Here is a 22,622-nt window from a genome sequence, read left to right as displayed (position 1 = left end):
ATAAGGTTATGTTCACATGGAGTTTTTTTGCAGGAAGAAAATTCTGCCTCAAAATTTAGTTTGGAATTTTGAGCCTGCAAGCTGATTGCCACATTTTTCGTGGCGTTTTTCGCTTGCGCCCATTGAGCGCCACGGGCAAAAACGCCGCAAAATACGCTTTCTCTGCCCAATGTCAATGGGAGGTCAGAGACAAACACCCGAAGATAGGGCATGTCGCTTCTTTTTCCCACAAGCGGTTTTTTCAGCTTGCTGATAAAAACCGCCTCTGCCTCCCATTGATTTTCGGACGGTTGCATCAAAAAACGTGTCAAAAAAACTGTGTCAACTTGGGCCTTAGAGACACACATTTCCTTCCTGTACTTTCTTTGATGCCATCTGAAATGAATGGGAGTTAATGGAGAGAAAAATCTCAGATTACAAAATTCTTCAGAAAGTAATGGCGTACAGCCCCTCCTCTAGAGAATGACAGGGGAACTGCATACAGATCTTTATGTGTGTATATATAGTATACATACTATCCTGCCTTATCTAGGCTTCCAGCAGCACAAAAAATTGTCATTAACTCCTCTAATGCTAATATGAGATGACTCTGCTCATTCTATCCGTGTCTATACTGTAAAGCTGACAAGTGAGAAACAGAAGACAGGAAATCTTAGGAGATATGGGAGGGATCCTCCAGCTCACCTGACACTTGGCATGTGTGTTGTGGACATCGCACGGAATCTCGTGTCGGCACACGATGGATGAGGACAGGCAAGGCAGAGGGTTGAATCCAGCGATGTAGAGGATAAAATGGAAACTTTCCAAGTTTACTGAGTATCAAAGTTTAAAACAGGGTCCAGAGGAAGGAATCCTGGTGTGCAGGTAGGAGAGTGTCTCGGTCCAGTCTTGGGGCCTACACGTTTCAGACGTTGTGCAAGTCCTTAATCATGGCTATCTTAGCTTATTGTGTCTGCCCTAGTGGACAGTGTGAAAATTGGAATATTTAAAGATTATATATATATATATATATATATATATTTTTTTTTTATATATGGAAAGATAAATAAAAACTGAAAAAAAAAGTTAAAAAAAAAAAACCCTGCCAAAAACCTCATTTAAATATGTAATTATGACGATATATTCCTTTTAATGGCACAAACCCAGTAGCTGCCTTGACTATACCAGTCAGAACCTGTACTGTAAACCTGGTACAGACCAAATAGACGAACGCTTATTTTGCCTTATGCTTGATGTTTAGCAAATGCCCAGCTTCCCTGCCAGTGTCAGAAATAACTATACTGGAGATACCAAACTGGGTCACATTACAAGTAATCCTATGTGAAGCCCCATCATTTCAGAACATTAAGGACCCATGCCATGCAATAAAGGAACAGAAAAAAGGAACAGAAATGTAAAAAATTACTATCACAATTGCTGGGATAAAGGAAGACAGACCGCACCGTGCTGCAAGAACCAGTTTACACACGGCCCGGCATGGAGCGCTCTTGATAAAAGACGTCCATCGCTACAATGTATTTATACAACTCTTACATGTTCCACGGGTCCTGTATAATTTAGCGAAGGAAATGAAAAACAGACAGTTTTCCGTGGTTTTAAGTTTATCATTTCTATAAAGCTTTCCATGAAGCTTCACAGGGTGAGGAGGGAGGGTGTGACACAGGAATGGGTAAAGGTCATGCACCAATATGTGCAGAATTTAGGGTAGAATTACAGTAGTCACACCAGTCAGTGATGAGGGGTATTTAAAGGAAAACTCCATGTTACATTGAAATCCCCCAGTAGGTCACCAATGATCTTGAAATTTGTAGAATGGAAATCTATAAAAACCCTATATTTACTTAACGCTCATCATGCCTTATTCCAAGCAGTCATTTAGCTAAATAAGATGAAGGTGAATGAATGACGCCAGTTAAAAGTTAGAGAAACAACAACCAGGAGTCTGACAATTATTTTGTGGCACGGGAAAATGTGTGTCATGGAGATATAGGTTGCTACATTGTAGAAACCATACTGTTACAGTGAATACAAGAGAACAACATGGTTTCCTTGAACAGGAGGATCAGGAGAATCCGCAACCTCCCGTCTTCATTCGACGAAAGATACAATTAGCCAAAATACAACAACTGTTCAGGAAAGGGAGGCTTATGACCTTGGTTCAAACATCATGTCACTGTTTTCTGACCTTGTAGTATTTGTCCTTGCTCCTTTTACAATTATTAGTATTTCTCATGCTATAGAGTCGGCGCTCCTACAAGCGTTCAGCAGTCTCGAAGAATTAGATATCAGAGGAACATTAGCAACAATGTGTGGGCACTGAGACCCTCACGTGGCCCTAGTCCACTAAACAGTTATCTTAAAATGGTATTCCGGCCAAAAACATTCATGGAATTTCCATAAAAGATGTTTGATCGGTGGGCTCTATTATATTCTGTGAGCCTTTTATAGTCTATGGCAGGTGTGGGAACATGTGAGGGACAGCACACACGTGGCCAACTCTATGGTTGGCTTCTTAAATTCAGGTCCACTTCAGACATGGTGATTGGGAAAAGGGGTCTCTCTGCTGGAAGACCCCACAGTTTGGTGTTATCTATAGGGTTGTGCAAGTGCTCGTTTTCCTTGCATTTTCACTCCAGTGATCAGAGGATGGGTTTTAACTTTGAGGCCTGCTTCACATGGCCATGTTCAGTCCCTGAGATATGGACTGTCTGTCGCCCGTTTTTCCCGTACCGGACATAGTTCAGGGAGCCGTACTCCTAGCATAACAGTACATTGATTTCAATAGACAGTCTGTGTAATGCAGGGTCCAGAAACACTCTTGGTAGCTATTGTCCACTCGGTCTAATAGATGAGGGTCCAGAACAGAGAGCCTCCCTCTCCATTAATTCAGAATTCCCTAATTGGGTAGATGAAAATAGGTTTTCTACACCGGATATCCCCTGTTGAAGGTCAGTATGCAGCATGTTTGGCCATTTTCATATCTCCTATACATTATCTCAGTTCAGAGGCTCGGACCAGTACTGCCCGTATAAGAATGTACAAGATAAATGTAATCACCAAGAACACACCCAAGCCGAAAATGGTCTTCTGGTTGTTGTGGGAGTGTAGTTGTCAATCTCAGCCATATCCCGACGATAGACCGGGCACACTATCTGTGTCCGCACAATTACTGCTTCAAAATGCAGGAATGTACCCGGTTCCTATTAATACTGGTTCACTAATTGAGGAGAAATCTATTTAATACAAATGAAGTGTCTTCACCCTAGGACGTGCAGCATAACGCAGTGGTGAGCGCGTGCACACAACAGACCTGTTTTGTGTCAGCCCGGCGCATCTGCTCGGAAAGTTTTGGCGCCCGTCCAAATCATGTGCGGAGAAGAATGGCTTTAAATGAGCGGCCTTTAATCACGAGAGGGAATAAAATGAGTTACAAGCACAAATTTGACATATAAAGAAGAAAAAGTTTCTCTTTATGGGAAGGAGACAGATCTGGGGTAATTGAGAGCATGTGTGCGGACATAAAGGATGTACGGTCTGCTGCTGCGCGGCCATCCTCGTACTGTGCTACAAGGTCGAAATGAAATCCATGCAGAATTTCAAGGCAAAAGCTTTCATCCGAAACATAATAATTTGTTTTTAAATTAAAAAAACAAACAAAAAAAAAAAAGTCCAAAACAAGCTGTGCAGAGTGAATTGCGGTTTATTTCATGTAAATTTAGGCCAACGCCAGTTCATGTCACACTGGAAAACAAAGCAGAACGATGTCCATTTATTTATTTCCTTTTATAGCGGCAACATATTCTGCAGCGCTGTACAAAGATTGTAATCCCTCACACCAGTCCCTGTCCCCAGGAGCTAACTAACTTATTCCCGTCTCTGACACACTGGGGAAAATTCCACAGGAAACCAATTGACATATTAGGCTCGGTTCACGCTCAAAATGCATTTTTTTTTTTTTGCAAAATTTTTATAGACTGCAGCAAAAAAAAACGCATTTTGTCCAGGACGCGTGGACCCAGCCTTAGTATGCTTCTGAAGTGTGGGTGGAAACCTACAGAAACACTAGGTTTTTGTTCTGGTTGATGTACTGCCATTGAGAGATATGAAAGTTTATCTACCAAAACCAAAGATGCCCAGTGTGAACCCAACTATGTGGGAATAGGTCTGTAGAACCAAATAATTAGGCAATTTTGCCTTTCAGGAGCCTTGGACAGTTTAGTGATAACTCTCATGTGCCATATGGGATGTCACCCAGCTTTATTATAAACAGATATTACTAAGAAAAGGGTTAGGCTGGATTCACACGAGCGTGTGCCTTCTGCGCACGCAAAAAACGCTGCGTTTTGCCTGCGCAAAATGCACTTGACAGCTCCATGTGGCAGCATCACATGATGCGCGGCTGCGTGGTTTTCGCGCAGCCATCATTATGACACTCCATTTGGATGTTTGTAAACAGAAAAGCACGTGGTGATTTTCTCTTTTCCTTCATCCTTTTGACAGCTGTTGTCATCCAGTGTGTTTCCCAATTTCCCAATGTAAATCTCCAACGTATAAGCATACAGAGGCCTATCTCGCCAATTTGCTCCCAATGTAAAAAATAAATTAATGATTTGAAAAAAAAAAAAAAAAAAAACTTATATTCCATGGTGTCGTTTTTTTTTTTTAATGTATGCCGGCAAGGCGCATGTATAAAATAAATAAATAAAAACAACAATTTTGGCAAACACAGGGTGCATGGGGTCCTATAGCATGCATACGTTTGGCGTATATCCTGGGAGCTTTCCTGGCACACAAGCAGTTAAAGCATCTTTATTTTTTATTGCACATATAATGCTAACTCACCAGCAATATTCTAGCAGTGTCATTTGTTTCTTCGCAGCTCAGTTGCATCTATACATTTTGAACCCTTTTATTATGGGCAGCTGTGTCATGTGATCTCAGTCTGACCACCAGAATAGACTATGCTCTCATGTGTAGACAGGAGGTCACACTCTCCTGTGTAGATAACTTCCTGTAAACTACTAGATTACATGATCAACTATTAAATCCCTCCTGGCAGCTCTGAGACCCCTCCCCAGCCTTCTTGTTCCTCTGTATGTCTCCCATGCATATAGTGCTGCTGAAGAGATCATTTTTGCCCTAAGGGAGCAGAAGTGCAGTAATAGATGAGTCCATACAATGACAAGCTGCAGAGTTCTAAAACTCCCCTGACTCACACTGTGTATACTATCTGAGTGCTGTGTGCAGATTCCAGTGCACTTCTATGAGATGCTGCTCCTCACTGTCTGTTTGTAAGGACTAACATGGAGAAATCTACTGCAAGCAGGATGCAGAGAAGACAGGCTGCAGCTGCATCACATAGGATACACAGACCTGCAGTGTGAGGATAAAAGTTCCATGTCACTGATCACCTGATGCACATAGATAGGACTCTACTGCAAGCAGGATGCAGAGTAGACAGGCTGCAGCTGCATCACATAGGATACACAGACCTGCAGTGTGAGGATAAAAGTTCTATGTCACTGATCTATTACTTGATGCATATAGATTTGACTCAGAGCAAAGCAAGTGAAGTGTGAAGAGACTCACCCCCCCCCCCATCTGCCTCTGAAAGGAGCAGGGGCATGATGGGAAACGTAGTATGTCTTAGGGGAACCATATCAGAGGGCAAAAAGGAACCAAACGGCACATCAACTAAAACAAGTAAACACAAGAGCCTCTACATTATTCTTTAATAGCAGCCTATGCTGCACTATATAGACCAAAAAAAAAAAAAATTGCGGAAATGCTTCTTTAAAAAAAATTAGATGTGAACAAAGGCTTACAGAAACGTTCTAGCTTGGAGCTGCGGTGTAGAATATATTTTTTAAAAAACTGCACAAATAGCAATTCCGAATATGCAGTAATATTGCCGCCTTCTTCCACAGGACCGATTCTACATTGTAGTAGAGCTTCCTGGGAAATGTAAGCTTTGCTGAATAGCAGGGAAACCACAGCTATTTCCTTCGACAGCCCTGCAGAAGTCTCTGATCTCTCCCATAGTGAGCAGGAGATAAGCTGATACTATTATCATAGGGAATTGTCTTAAGCGATATCCTTTTGGCTGTATGGGATTAGAAAAACATGGCAGCTTTTTCCAGAAACAGCACCATTCTTGTTCATGGTCTATGCCTGGTATTGCAACTCATCCCTATTTACTTGAACTAGGCACAGCCTATGGACAAGAGTGGCGCGGTTACTAGAAGACAGCAGCCAAGGTTTTTTTTTTAATCTCATACATCCCATTTTATACGTTTATACCTTTAAATCAATTGTATGAGAAAGATGCTACACATCACTGGCAGATGACGGCGGACTCTTAAAGAAAAGTCCCATTTATATCAACAACTTAATTTAGTTACCGATCTTAAAATCACTTATTTTCCTACTTTCCCGACAGTTCTATGCACCCTGTAAGAGGGACCTATAACACTGTTCATCCTGAGCCTCCTGCTTCAGGGCTAGAATTTCAAAACGACAACATTAATAAACTGATTTTTGGACGTACTCTTACCTTCGATCATTTCTTTTCCTCCTGAATAATTTTTTGGTTTGTGCTATCTCTGCTTCATTGGGCAGTGGGTGATATCCCTACAGACAAAAAAAAAGAATAAAAAGGAGATTTTTCTATAGTCAAATATTGCTGACAAAACAACACAGAGGACCCATAATCTCCGCAACGGTAGCATATCCTTTGTGGAGAAAGTTCGGCTACAGCCAATATAATGGCTCTCACAAGAGTCACCCAGCTTTTCCCGTAAAAGACATAACTAAGAAGCAGATGAATACAAAAGGCAAAATGTAATTCAAGAGGAAGACGAATGAATAGCGTGACACAAAATGAACCTTTTAAGACTGGGAGAATAAATCGCCGCGGTGCGTCAGAGCCCAGCGCATCTTCCAGTAAGTGGGGGGCCTCGGGGTCCTGCGTTCTAAAGCTGTCCCTATAGGAGTTCAAACTTTTGTATGGCCACCATATACTCCTTACATCCCTGTGGGCTATGCACCTCAAGGTCTCTCCATTGCAGGCGAACGTCTTATATATTATATTGTTAAACGCCTACACAATTTACATAACCATGTAGACACATTGTAACTTTACAAATAAGGCCTCGTTCACATGTGCAATCGGTGTTTCCGTTGCTTTGCTCTGTCAGAATAAATGAAAATACCGGAAGTGCTAGATCCGTTGCATGACAGAAATCATCAGCGCCCGACGGAACCCAATGACTTTAATGGGTTCCGTCGGGTTTCCGTCATGGTGACCGTTGTTTTACCAGAAAAAATAGCGCATTGTGATATAGTTTCCGGCACTTTGGACCGGATCTGGAATGGAGCCTACATCATAGATGTGAACCGGCCTTAACAACAACCAGAGATATGTGATTAATTCCTGCTGCACAGTAGGGCTATGTTCACACTGCTTGTATGGTCACCGTTTGATGTATACACCAGGAAAACCTCCCGACTTATATGCGAACAATAGCAAATGAGCTTTTCATGACGTATCTGTTGAACGGATGCCATTATAGTGTATAGTGACGTATGCCACGGTTAGGCATCCATCACTCAATAGCTATTATTGCATCCGTTTAACAAATACATCATAAAAAGCTCATGATGTATACATTAAACGGATGTCATACAGTGGCATCCCTCACCCACAGGTCTCCATGTGAAAAAAATAAAAATAAAAGTATAGCGTAGTAATCTATTTTTCTGTATAGTAATGTATACCAGCCGGACAGTGGCCAAAAGGGCATTATTTTCACCTCCGTCTTACTAACGAACCCTTACGATGTAAAACAAGAAAAGATCATCATCCGTAAAGGACGGAACATACACTACCGTTCAAAAGTTTAGGGTCACTTAGAAATTTCCTTATTTTTGCAAGAAAAGCACAGTTTTTTTTCAATGAAGAGAACATTAAATTAATGAGAAATACACTCTATACATTGTTAATGTGCTAAATGACTATTCTAGCTGCAAACGTCTGGTTTTTAATGTAATATATACATAGGTGTATAGAAGCCCATTTCCAGCAACCATCACTCCAGTGTTCTAATGGTACATTGTGTTTGCTAACTGTGTTAGAAGGCTGATGGATGATTAGAAAACACTTGAAAACCCTTGTGCAATTATGTTAGCACCGCTGTAAACAGTTTTGCTGTTTAGAGGAGCTATAAAACTGACCTTCCTTTGAGCTAGTTGAGAATCTGGAGCATTACATTTGTGGGTTCGATTAAACTCTCACAATGGCTAGAAAAAGAGAGCTTTCATGTGAAACTCGACAGTCTATTCTTGTTCTTAGAAATGAAGGCTATTCCATGCGAGAAATTGCCAAGAAACGGAAGATTTCCTACAAACGGTGTGTACTACTCCCTTCAGAGGACAGCACAAACAGGCTCTAACCAGAGTAGAAAGAGAAGTGGGAGGCCCCGCTGCACAACTGAGCAACAAGACAAGTACATTAGCGTCTCTAGTTTGAGAAATAGACGCCTCACAGGTCCTCAACTGGCAGCTTCATTAAATAGTACCCGCAAAACGCCAGTGTCAACGTCTACAGTGAAGAGGCGACTCCAGGATGCTGGCCTTCAGGGCAGAGTGGCAAAGAAAAAGCCATATCTGAGACTGGCTAATAAAAGGAAAAGATTAATATGGGCAAAAGCACACAGACATTGGACAGAGGAAGATTGGAAAAAAGCGTTATGGACAGACGAATCGAAGTTTGAGGTGTTTGGATCACACAGAAGAACATTTGTGAGACGCAGAACAACTGAAAAGATGCTGGAAGAGTGCCTGACGCCATCTGTCAAGCATGGTGGAGGTAATGTGATGGTCTGGGGTTGCTTTGGTGCTGGTAAAGTGGGAGATTTGTACAAGGTAAAAGGGATTTTGAATAAGGAACGCTATCACTCCATTTTGCAACGCCATGCCATACCCTGTGGACAGCGCTTGATTGGAGCCAATTTCATCCTACAACAGGACAATGACCCAAAGCACACCTCCAAATTATGCAAGAACTATTTAGGGAAGAAGCCGGCAGCTGGTATTCTATCTGTAATGGAGTGACCAGCGCAGTCACCAGATCTCAACCCCATAGAGCTGTTGTGGGAGCAGCTTGACCGTATGGTACGCAAGAAGTGCCCATCAAGCCAATCCAACTTGTGGGAGGGGCTTCTGGAAGCATGGGGTGAAATTTCTCCCGATTACCTCAGCAAATTAACAGGTAGAATGCCAAAGGTCTGCAATGCTGTAATTGCTGCAAATGGAGAATTCTTTGACGAAAGCAAAGTTTGAAGGAGAAAATTACTATTTGAAATAAAAATCATTATTTCTAACCTTGTCAATGTCTTGACTATATTTTCTAGTCATTTTGCAACTCATTTGATAAATATAAGTGTGAATTTTCATGGAAAACACAAAATTATCTGGGTGACCCCAAACTTTTGAACGGCAGTGTATTTCGGCCGCAAGTCCCGGACCAAACACACTGCAGGGAGCCGGGCTCCAAGCATCATAGTTATGTATGACGCTAGGAGTCCCTGCCTCTCCGTAGAACTACAGTCCCGTACTGAAAACATGATTACAGTACGGGACAGTGGTCCCGCAGTGAGGCAGGGACTCCTAGCGTCGTACATAACTATGATGCTGGGAGCCTGGCTCCCTGCAGTGTGTTCGGTCCGGGACTTGCGGCCGAAATACGTTCCGTCCTTTACAGACCAAACACGCTCAGTTCCACCAGAATGCAAGTTGATGTAGAATTGGCACCATCTTAGCAGGGGTGCCACTACAGAATATCCAGCCAGTTCTACATAGCATTACGTTCGGAACTACTCAATTGGGGACAAAAATGTTGCCGCTGGGCCCCCAGCATGCATTTTATCCATTACAGGACCCTATACCATATAAAGTATCTATCCTCATCCAGCTGTCCTGGTCCACAGAGTCTACAATGGGACAATGTCCATTCCTTGTTTAGCCTACAGACTGATGACCAAAGAAACGTTTACTGATTCACAGAAGCTCTGGCACTACTATATAGCACCAACCTTGTAGGTGTGGTGGGCCGACGCTTCAACCCAGCATCCTCCCCAATGACGTTATAGAGCTCCTCCTCTGGAACTGAATGCCTACCATTGAACTGGGTAAGTTCTCAAAAAGAAAGGTAACGGCAGACTTTACCCCGGGCTACGACAGTTTGGCTAGAATGTTGATGCGTTTTCTTGACCCTACGCTCACCCTGCTGCTACTTTACAAGGGTCGTATGACCTCTGCAAAGAGTCTTCCCTGGACGGGCTCCACACTAGGTTCTGTACTAGATTCTACCGCGTGAGAAGCATTCTTGGCAGCGTCTCTCCCCTCCATGACTTTTATAAACTAATGGAGTATACAGAAGAAAAAAACCAAAAACAAACTATGCAGATACCTTAATGCTTGCTTTGTTATTAACTTCAGTCACATCCAAAGCTGTATTCAAAATGTTGTTGACTTCCGGTTAGCACTAAAGCTGTATGACTTGACACGGCTGCCACCTGTTGGATCAGTGACTGCATACAGCACGCTTTGCTATGGGGCACTGTGGAGACCCAGATCTAGCCGGAGGAAGCGGAAAGATGCCAAGTTTTGCAGCCTGAGAGCTAACAGGAAGTCAGCAGAATTCTGAACCAAGCTTTGGTTATGACTGGAGTATACCAACAGTGTATTATGGACTGTTTGGAGTTGTTAATGTGTACATATCCCACAAAGCACTGATCGGGAGGAGGGCAGAGGATTTTCTTAACGCAGTCGAACGTTTCGTGAAATTATTAGTACAACGTTGTAATGAGAACACGACGGGAAAGAACATGACGATTTGGAATGTAAAAGATTTATTTTGGTTTCTTAAAAAAGCAGAGTCTATACCACTGGCTTCTTTAGTGAGGTGACGGAGTCTCTGGGCGAGTTTTTGTTTCGCTCTCTGACCTTTTCACCCTCAGCCCCAATTTCAAAATCAGATTTGTTTTTTTTTCCCCTCGCTCTGGAGATGTTCCGAGCTAATGAAAAAGCAATTATAGTGAAGACTTTCTAGCAGAGCTCAATGTTTTACAGATCATCCGGTGATACAAAAGAACCGTCAAATGAAGAAAAGCAACACTTACAACATGAAAGCGTCTGCTTCTACTTACAACAAAGGCCCTTGGACGGGGTACAGAAACAGCTCATTAAAGAGGCTGCAGACTCGGCCTCGCTGGCCCATATTCTCATTTCTTTGACAATCCTGTTCCCACAAGCACACAGGAACTTCTCTAGCATAAAAAAAAAATATTCAAAAATGGCCCCTTTAAATAATATGTAATCAAAGCACCAATTCTCAAAAATGAAAGTATAATCTGTTTCTGGGAGAGCTGGGTAAAACAAAAATATGGCGGCTAACACTGCTCCCAGGGTTATCAACTAGGGGTTCTAGGGTTTAAAACGGCCTCTAGAAAGTTGATGGTGGCCATGTTGGTTGTCACCCAGCTTTCCTGGAAACCAGATTTTACGAAGAAATGGTGGAAAGTAATATTTAACAACTTGACAGAGGAAGACGTGAGGGACATGTATATCCCTGGGATCTTTAGCCCTTTAATGACCACCAATGCGCCTTTTTACAACAGTCATTAAGGCGCCTGATTCTACAGCGGTTTATGTTTATGCCGCTATAGAATAACAGTAAAATCCCCACCATTTATTAGTGAAGTCCTGCCCTTGACACAGTGACCCTAACCCTATATCAAAATAATTGCCGGACCAGGACGGAGAAAAAAATCCTTTTCTATAGATTTTTTTTTTACATAAAATATGTCAAAAAGATTTTTTCCCACAAATTAAATGCTCAATATTTTAAAAAAGCAACTGCTATTTAATTATAAATTGGAACAAAACTTTAACCCGATTTGTCAAAAAAAAAAACAACAACAAACATTTATGACCTTAATCCCAAAAAAAAAAAAAAAAAAAAAAAAAAAGAAGAAAATAAAAATTAAGAGCTCTGACTGGTACATTAAAAAAAAAAAACAAACAAAAAAAAAACAACAACATCCGGTAACCGCAAGGCACCAGAGCGGCTTGTCGGTGCGGGGTCCGGGTGTCGGGCCCGCACTGATGATATACTGATGACCTATCCGGTGGATAGGTCATCAGTTGTCAGAAGGTGGACAACCCCTTTAAACAAAGACAGGGAAGGAGAAGAAATGGGAAAAAGAAGGGCAAGAAGCATAAAAATCAACTGATCTATTATTTTGAATTATTGAAATTCAGTATTAAAATTGCCGGCTTAGAGAGGTGTAGTATACCTAACAGGGATGGAGTGAACGGTCCCTCACAGATGTTGGGGGAAAGAAGGATCGGGCTTGTTGGATTTCAACATGCCCGATCCTTTGTTCTCACAGGAGATAAGCCACTGCCAGGGGTGTATGGCAGCGGCTTATTCCCCTCTCCCCATTGAGAACACATTGGGTTTGGCCGACCACTCTCTCAGGCGTATGGCCACCTTAATGCTACATTCACACGAGCATGTCCGATTTACATGCGTAAAAAAACGCAGCGTATTTCCTGCATTTCATGTCCGTGTGAGTTATGTATGGCATCAGTGTGCTTGGCATCGGGCATGCGTTTTTCACGTCCAGTTATTTCAGCGCACAGCCCACGGACGAGGAACACGCCCGTCTGTAGGAGTCCTGAGGCTGCATGAGCTTGATAAGTGACAACTACTATTGGGAGCCAGAAACGTAGTCACAGCATAGTCTCTTCCCTTCCCCCGATCCTCTTTGCAGATCATACAATTATATTACCCAGCAGGGGGCAACATCGAGCTCAAGCATAAGTGTGAAGAATGAAGGGCTCCATGTTCTAGACCAGCACAAAATGATACATTTCTAAAGCCTCCAAGTAGTCTTGTTGCAGGAGAGGGTACCCGCATCTATCTTGTGGATATGCCATGAATCTCTAGGGTGGGAATACCCCTTTAATGCTCCATTTGCTGTTCAAGACCATAAAAACCTGGCTGACAAAATTCAGGGGAGCTGGACTGCCCATACTAAATACCCAGATTTCCCAGAAACAGATAACAGGATAATATAAAATGGGTAACATCTTGGGAGAAGAGATGAAAGATTAAAAGTTATAGGGGATTTTTGTGACAGAATTTCCCTGTACGTAAAACTAATATTCTAAATTGGAGAAGTAGAGTGAAAAATCAAAGAATTTTTTTTTTTCCATTATTAAAAGGCAAAAAAAACTTCCAGGCACATGGCGTTCCTCATAAACTTCGTACTGGGAGGAGGAGGAATTTGCATGGAGAGATACATACAATGAGTCACGTTTCCGAAACCTGGCAATAGAAAGCTGAAAGATCGGAGTAATTGAGGAAGTGGAACTGTGATTGTATTTGTTCCAGCTGCGTATACATTAACGCTTAGGGCCACATCTGGGGCCGCTGCCAAGCTTCTCCATGGTAGGGCTGCGCCTCACTACGAAACAGTCGCATCCTCATTTCCTGACGCTTTCTAGAAATAGTCTCCAAAATTCAATATACAGTAAAATGCCCATAATCCGGATATGTGTCAGATTATTAAATATTCTAAAACAAAATACCAAAATAAAAGGTTAGCATAAAATAATAAAAATTTTTTTCATTGCTTGGTCTTTGGCTTTTGTTTTTGTGAAAATCCATATTACATTAAAATTCTGTGCTGCTGCTGCAAAGAAAAAAAAAAAGTGTTGGAGGATTTCTAGATTATTGGAGGTTGAATATTGTAAAATATTCCTATATCTTGACATCAGTTTTTTCTCATTAAGGCTTCATTCACATCTGCGTCGGGACTCCGTTCATGGGCTCGGTTTGAGCTTTCAGTCAAGGGAACCCATAAAAGGAATGGTTTCAGTTTGTCACCGTTGTTTAAAGGGAAGGTGTCATGGAAATTTTTTTTTTATATGTTTTTGCTTTTAGTATGTTATTAAAATAAATTTTGTTTTTTGTGTTTTACTTTTTTCTGTCTTTTACTTCTCTATGGGAGCTGCCATTTTTTTTTTCATCTCTGTATGTGTCGATTAACGACACATACAGAGATGGAACACGGCACATACATCCCCATAGAGAATGCGAATGGGAGCCGTTCCATTCACTATAGCGTACGCCATCTGTGTGGGAATGGAGCATGCGCCGCTCCCACACTGTCCAAAAGGAAGGCCTTCGGCCGAGCGACATCCGGCGCCATTTTCATGTGGACCGGAAGCCGCAGCCTGACAGTAAGATGACTACTTCCGGTCGCGGCTTCCGTCCATACGTTCAGAAGCAAGGACTAGGAGCGGAGGAAGCGGCAGGAGCAGGTAAGTTATGTATGTTCGGGTTTTACTGTGTGATTACCACTGTATCTAAGCCTACTACACGGTGCATTCGCTCAAAAAATGCTGCAATTTTGGGAATTGCTCCCTCTAGTGACCAGCACAGGGAAATGTTATAAATTAGAATCTAATTTATAATATTTCCTGACTTGTGAAAAAAATTAGAACATGTAATCATGTATATACTAACTTTTTAACTAAAATAAAATTTTCAAGCGACACATTCCGTTTTGACAAAATCAATAGCATAGTCGACTGCACTATTCATTCCGTCAAAACGGCGGAACCCTTACACAACGGGGACAAACCATTGGCACCGGATTAGTCACCATTGAAATCAATGGTGATGCAAATGGAAACCTATGGTTTCCTTTTGGATTCCGTTCATGGATTCCCCTGACGAAAAGCTCAGACGGAACCCATGAAACGGAGTCCCAATGCAGATGTGAACGAAACCTTATATTGGTTATGTAGCACCAACATATTCCGCAGGGCTGTGCAGAAGTGGTCATCACTAACTGTCCTCAGTTGGGCTCAAAATCTAAATTTCATATTTTTGGAGTGTTGCAGAACCCCCATGCGCAAACAGAGAGAACATACACACTCCATGCAGATGTTGTCCTTGGTCAGGTTCGAACCAGGGATGGAAGGCAAGCTGTATGCATGGCTTTACTTTGAAGGGCTAGTGGGAGTAAAATATGACCCAATTACATTAAAAAAACAAAAACAAATTATATATACAAAAAATGTATACTGAAAAAAAAAATTTTTTATTTTTTTGTTTAAAAGGGGAATTTCTTTTTTTCTGAGAGATCGTTTTTTCTCGATTGTTAAAATAATTTCAAAAGGAAAAAACATTGTACACTTTATTTTGCCATTTTAGTCAGTGCCTTAAAAACAAATTTAGACGTAAAAAGAAATCGGTCAAATAGACTTGAATTTGAAAAACCAACAACCCCAGAATAAATAGCAATTTACTATTGTCTGAACCTCTCCCATCTCTTTGTACTACTGATTAGTGGGGATCCCCAGCGGGTTGGAACGCCACCAGTCATACATTGAAGACTTATCCTGAGAATAGGCCGTCAATGTTTTTCCTGGAAAACCCCTATAAATTTTAGTTATTTCCCATGATGCATCCTCTCCAAGTGATTTTATTATTCAGTCCCAACTTGGAAGTCACATGACTGTGCACCTGACATCTAGTGCTTACGGTAGGAGAATATAAGAGGGGGTAGACGCGGACATATTTGGTGTCATGGAAAAAACTGCTACAATGTAGAAACCAAACTGTAAGGCCTCATGCACACGACCATAGTGGTGGGTTGCGGCTCGGACGGCCACAGAGTGTCACCCGCAGCCGGCCGCAAATCACGGGCCGTGCACATGGCCGCGTGCGTTAATTTCAACTAGCCTGGAGCGCAAAATGCGGCCATAATTAGACATGTCCGATCTTTTTGCGGTCCAGGCTCCTGGGCAATGCACGGACCGTGGCAACCACAGGCAAGATAGGACATTTCTTATTACGGCCATATTTTGCGGTCCAGGCTCATAGAAATGAATGCGCGTGGCCATGTGCACAGCCCGCGGGTGACTCCACAGCCGTCCGAGCCGCAAATCACGGTCGTGTGCATGAGGCCTTACATGAAACACATGGAGGACAAGGACTTTACACGGTGCAGTTCAGGAGGAATCATTTTGGCCAGAGTTTTCCTTTATATGGGTGAAAATCTTTTTTAGGGGCATTTGCTTCTCCACATTTGGCCCTTGGGCATTGGTTCCAGCACCTGTCACTGAGAAGTGCGGCACTTCACTAAGTGAACTCTCACCCAAACATGAGACCTGCACCGCGGCCTGACAATGGAAGGAAGAGGGTGGACGAGGGAGTTTCACACTGATGATCCAGTATTGTTCCCATTCCAGCAGCAAGTTTCCTCGCCACGCGCGGTCTCTCCAGCTAAAAGTCACACCGTATCACTTTGTTTGGCAGCGTAGAGTCGCCGGTGCGGAGAGTCATTCACAAATACCTGCAGCTCATCACGTACACGGGATCTCTGCTGCAAGGAAGTAGAACAAAGCGCAATTTTTAGGTCTTTGTTTAAAAAAAAGTGGAACTTGGCAAATTATCTTAAGGTGGCCAGAAATTCCAGACTTCCCAAACAAAGCAGAGAAATGGGGGTAGACGCAAAATGAAAGAATAAATATAGTTTATATACATCTATATATACACATACATTTTATCCCGCATACAGTACCGGATAGGTGCCAGATTATCAGATTTCTTCTGTGCTCTATTATTATTGGAAAAGTATATAAACCCCACTTGTAAGGGTAAAGGATTTGCGGATGCCATGCTTATTTACACCTACAGATCCTATACCTTTCTTTATTCTAATTATTGCGCGTGTGCCGACCCACACAGCAATAACGGATTCATATATGATGTTTATTAACAGATAAACATCCATACATTCTGATTTAGAGATTGCCTTTACAGAACTGGAATACGGATGTAATATTTTATGCTAAAGACGGGATCGGATAATGTCATGTGAAAGCAGAAAAGCCTTTCCAAAAAGATTTCTTGGTGGTTAATGAATTGGTCCAGGCAGGCGTATTCAATTCCTAATGAGTCAATCACACCAATAGTCCTTTATATACTCCGGCATAATATAGAAATAACATCCATCAACAGCAGCTTGTCGATTGTTTCCATGCAGCAACTAGAGATTTAGGGTATGTTCACACACACTAATTACGGACGTAATTCGGGCGTTTTTGCCCCGAATTACGTCCGAAAAATGCGCCTCAATAGCGTTGACAAACATCTGCCCATTGAAAGCAATGGGCTGACGTTTGTCTCTTCACACGAGGCGTATATTTACACGTCGCTGTCAAATGACGGCGCGTAAATAGACGCCCGCGTCAAAGAAGTGACCTGTCACTTCTTTGGCCGTAATTGGAGCAGTTATTCATTGACTCCAATGAAAAGCAGCGCCAATTACGTCCGTAATGGACTCGGCGTTCAAGCGCCTGCACATGCCGTTACGGCTGAAATTACGGGGACGTTTTCTCCTGAAAACATCCCCGTAATTTCAGCCGTTACGGACGCTGTCGTGTGAACATACCCTTAGGAGTAAAATTAAACCACAAAATGAGTGCAAAAAAGGCTGAGGGCCGTCAGAATTGTATACTAAATATATATTAGAAACTTAAAAGGGGTTTTCCTACAATCGATATTTATCACCTATCTACAAGACAGATGATAAAATGTCTGATCACTGTGGGCCGCACCGATCACTAGAACAAAGGTCCTGAGCCCCCGATGGCTGCAGTGAGGAGGAGCTTGAATGGAGCGGTGATTGAGCATGTGCCTTCATTCAATATCTATGGGATTGACAGAAACAGCCAATCGCTGTACTCGGCTAATTGAATCAGTCCCATAGACAAGTAGCGGCAGCGCACACTCTCGACCGCCGCTCTTTTCAAAGTCCTGCTACCCGCAGAGGTGGACAGGGGCGTTTGGTAGCGTACATGCTCGACCACTACTCCATTTAAAGTTCACTACCCTACGCTTATGCAGTGGGGAGGTACAGGGGGCACCGGACCCCCGGTCTACTGCTCAGTGGGGCCCCCAACAGTGGGAACCCAAGAAATCAGACATCTATTTCCCATCCAGTGTTCCATGAGGGAGACCCGCACTCACATTTACTAGGTCACATTTTCTATTGAACCTTTTACCTGGTGGCGGCAGACAGGAAGCTGGCGGCGTAAAGAAATCCTAGTCTCTTACATTGTGACTATTAATAAACCGGACAGGAAATGCTGAGAGGGGACTGCGAGGACTTTCCTAGCAATGGCAGGCACTCTTAAGAAGCAGGAAATGCTCCGCTGCATTATTTCCTCTGGCCAGCTCGGATTGTTTGATTGCATTGAAAAAATAAAAGCTTTCTCAAGATAGATAAAACTCTGGATTTATTTCCCATAGACACAAACATAGAGGGGAGGGGGAGGGGGACTGCAGGCGCCACGGTCAATGGGAAACAAAGCATCAAGTAGATATGGACTCCCTTGTCACTGAAGACTACCGTGGAACAGTCTGGGAAAAATGAAACACATATTAAGGAGTCTTGTTTTCTTCAATGAAGACAGAATGTAATGCTGAACACGGAAGGACATTGCAGCTTGTACGAGTCGCCCTGGCGCACAGGAAGGAGGCGCCACATGGAATGTACCATTATTAGTGATCAAGATAAACCGTCCTAATGCTTTAATAGCCAAACTTAACATGCCACATATAAATTCTATTTTAAGGGGTTCTCCGCTTTGGACAATACAAATTGTTAGAAGGATCCTTGACAATGAGCAGATCACAGAGCGTCCCAGCTGATCTGTACGCAAACCTGGCAGTAAGTGTTACATTTCCTTGCAGCGCCACCACAGTGCAAATTAAGTATTACACAGTGTTCATTCATATCAATATGTTGTCTGCGTAATACAGGACAGGACAGGTCCTCCAGAGACGCTCTTTGTAACTGCTCTCCACTCTGGTCAAGTGATGAGAATACTGAACAGGGGACGATCTCTATTCTCTCCAAATCACCTAATAGGATATATGAAAATGTGTTTTCTAAATTGGAAAACCCCTTTAAGTGTCAATCCTTATATTGTCCATAGAGAGCAGTATTATAATTGTTATAATAATATTTATATATTATATATAGAGCACCAACATTCTGCAGTAATTCACAATATAATTTTTGCTCATAGGGGGCAGTATTATAGTAGTTATATTCTTGTACATAGAGGGCAGTATTATCGTATTTATATTCTTGTACATAGGGAGCAGTATTATAGTAATTATATTCTTGTATATAGGGGGCAGTCTTATAGTAGTTATATTCTTGTATATGGGGGTCAGTATTATAGTAGTTATATTCTTGTACATAGGGAGCAGTATTATAGTAGTTATATTCTTGTATATAGGGGGCAGTATTATAGTAGTTATAGTCTTGTACATAGGAGCAGTATTATAGTAGTTATATTCTTCTACATAGCAGTATTATAGTAGTTATATTCTTGTACATAGAGGCAGTATTATAATGGTTATATTATTGTACATAGGGGGAAGTATTAAAGTAACTGTATTCTTGTACATAGAGGGCAGTATTATAGTTCTATTCTTGTTGCAAGTTTTTAAATAAAAAAAGATAATTATAGTTCTATTCTTGTACATAGGAGCAGTATTATAGTAGTTATATTCTTGTATATAGGGGGCAGTATTATAGTAGTTATATTTTTGTACATCAGGGGCAGTATTATAGTAGTTATATTCTTGTATATCAGGGGCAGTATTATAGTAGTTATATTCTTGCATATCAGGGGCAGTATTATAGTAGTTATATTCTTGTATATAGCAGTATTATAGTAGTTATATTCTTGTATATAGGAGCAGTATTATAGTAGCTATATTCTTGTACATAGGGGGCAGTATTATAGTAGATATATTCTTGTACACAGGCGGCAGTATTATAGTAGTTATATTCTTGTACATAGGGGGAAGTATTATAGTAGTTATATTCTTGTACATCAGGGGCAGTAGTATAGTAGTTATATTCTTGTATATCAGGGGCAGTATTATAGTAGTTATATTCTTGTACATAGGGATCAGTATTATAGTAGTTATATTCTTGTACATAGGAGCAGTATTATAGTAGTTATATTCTTGTACATAGGAGCAGTATTATAGTAGTTATATTCTTGTACATAGGAGGCAGTATTATAGTAGTTATATTCTTGTACATAGGAGGCAGTATTATAGTAGTTATATTCTTGTATATCAGGGGCAGTATTATAGTAGTTATATTCTTGCATATCAGGGGCAGTATTATAGTAGTTATATTCTTGTACATAGGGAGCAGTATTATAGTAGTTATATTCTTGTACATAGGGGGCAGTATTATAGTAGTTATATTCTTGTACATAGGGGGTAGTATTATAGTAGTTCTATTCTTGTATATAGGAGGCAGTATTATAGTAGTTATATTCTTGTACATAGGGAGCAGTATTATAGTAGTTATATTCTTGTACATAGGGGGCAGTATTATAGTAGTTATATTCTTGTACATAGGGGGTAGTATTATAGTAGTTATATTCTTGTACATAGGGGGCAGTATGATAGTAGTTATATTATTGTACATAGGAGCAGTATTATAGTAGTTATTTTCTTGTACATAGGGGGAAGTAGTATAGTAGTTATATTCTTGTACATAGGGGGCAGTATGATAGTAGTTATATTATTGTACATAGGAGCAGTATTATAGTAGTTATTTTCTTGTACATATGGGGCAGTATTATAGTAGTTATTTTCTTGTACATAGGCAGCCATGTAATAATAGTTTATTAACACAGAAGAAATTAAATATGTGCTCAAGCCCAAGGCAAGATGATGATGACTGGCTGAATAAACATCAGCGCTTTTAAAAAATAATTTTTAGGGGAATAGTTCCCTGTTCACCCAGTCTCAGGTAGACCAGAGAGCCTCTTAGGTCCTTCCCAACCATGCTCCAGTGTCTTGGAGGCTGATCTTCTGAAGTCTAGTGAAGCTTTGAGTAAACATATCACTCACTTTAGTATCTTTAGAGGTTAGGAGAAGTGTTTCCCGTCTACTGATACATTGCACACACAATGCACGTCGATCAAGGGTCACTTCCACTGCTGCCAGTCCACCGAGAAAATTCTCAGAGTAAAGAGCCGGGTCCATAATCTGCCAAAGCCATATTATAAAACTTTCAGGATTATCGAATGCCAGATCAAAATGAATTGGACTGTAGTTTGCCCTATAAAATTATTGTCTTCATGAAGAAAACAAAAAATGCTAGCAACAGTCTCCATAATATCTTACTCTGTCCCATAAAGCAATACAAAGGGTGTGCCAGGGAAAAAATATTTTGGCTCTCCCAACATTCAGCATGTTTAGTGGGAAGTTTGGAAAATGCGGATGGTGCTTTATTTCAGACTGGGAGGCAGTTTGCTGCAACAGAAAGCTTCTCCACTGTTCTGTCTGCAATGTCAGCCCGGCCAACAAAGCGAGAGTAGAAGGAAATGGCTAATTTGATTCTGCACACCTCACCATAGATTATTTTAGGTTTAGTGCCCCTTTAAATAAACTTCCCCTACTGTGTGTCAGACAGTATACTGGGACACTAGCCATATGTTGCTTCTCGTACAACATACACAGCTTTCTAGAGAATGTCTAGGATAAAGTGACTTCCACGAACACTGGAAAGGTGAGATTCACCGCAATATTTCCTGCGCAGGTTACTTAAGTTCCAGCTCCGATTCCGGAAGAGAAATAAATGGAGCTTCTATGCCTTGGATTTTCCTGGGTTCGCTCCACGGACGTCTTAATGGGGTCATCTTGGGTCTGCAATGTTGATCTTACATCAGGAGCCTGGATGAACTTTGAAACAGTCTTGCAGTCTTTAAGAAATACATCCGGAATATTTACCCCCAAATTATTTTTTGCGTTAACTCTTTACATGCAGGAAAGGTTTAGAAAAGAGAGTTCAGCAAGGCTATATTTCAGTCTTTTTCCCCTCGTAATAGTGCTGGAGTCATTTTTATGTTGTGAAATTCTGTGGTCAGCATTCTCTTAGTTATACCTGTTCCTGGGAAAGCTGGGTGACAACCGATACGGTTACATTTTCCACTGGTTTTAATACCCACCTTTCCCGTGCTGCTGAGTGGTCAGTCCAGTTAGGAGCAGAAGACATTTCACTGTATTACTAGGCAGGTATACACCATTTAGGAGTTGGATGATAGGAAGCCATTTATGTAATCCAGCTTTCCCGGGAAAAGAAGTGTTCAAAAACAACTCGATAAGGGCTCAGGGGCTTATATCTTCTAGAGATGTGCAATTTAAGAGGGAAATACTCTTATTAGAGGTAGGTAAACCCTCCTCCTTTAAATGCCCATTAAAACGGATTGTCATGGAGGTAGTCGTCACTTGGTCACACTCTGTTACAAGAGACCCTCCAGCACTCTCATTACTTTATGGCTTGGCCATAACAGAACTGGTTGTGACTCCTCGGTGATCATACGATCCCTGGGACAATACCCGAGCAACGCTGGTGCCAAGATGTCTGCAATTTTCTGGCTTGAGATGCTTGTTGTTCGGACACTTGAACTCTGTTTACAGTGTAGATGTAGCTTTG

At 41.5% G+C, this 22,622-nt stretch overlaps 1 protein-coding gene across 2 annotated transcripts in view; it reads right to left on the bottom strand.

The window, feature by feature from the left end:
* The window catches only part of CTIF (cap binding complex dependent translation initiation factor), a 221,801-nt gene that overhangs the window by 101,083 nt on the left and 98,096 nt on the right, over positions 1-22,622 (bottom strand). For both annotated transcript variants that reach the window (XM_075840870.1, XM_075840878.1), the window contains exon 8: positions 6,554-6,630. In XM_075840870.1, the coding sequence (XP_075696985.1) occupies positions 6,554-6,630 (77 nt within the window). The remainder of the gene's footprint in view (positions 1-6,553; positions 6,631-22,622) is intronic.

This window comes from Rhinoderma darwinii, chromosome 1 (genome assembly GCF_050947455.1).
Source record: "Rhinoderma darwinii isolate aRhiDar2 chromosome 1, aRhiDar2.hap1, whole genome shotgun sequence".
NCBI classification, from domain to species: Eukaryota; Metazoa; Chordata; class Amphibia; order Anura; family Rhinodermatidae; genus Rhinoderma; species Rhinoderma darwinii.
The sequence above is the reverse complement of the archived record's forward strand: the minus strand, read 5'-3'. Positions and strand labels throughout refer to the sequence as shown.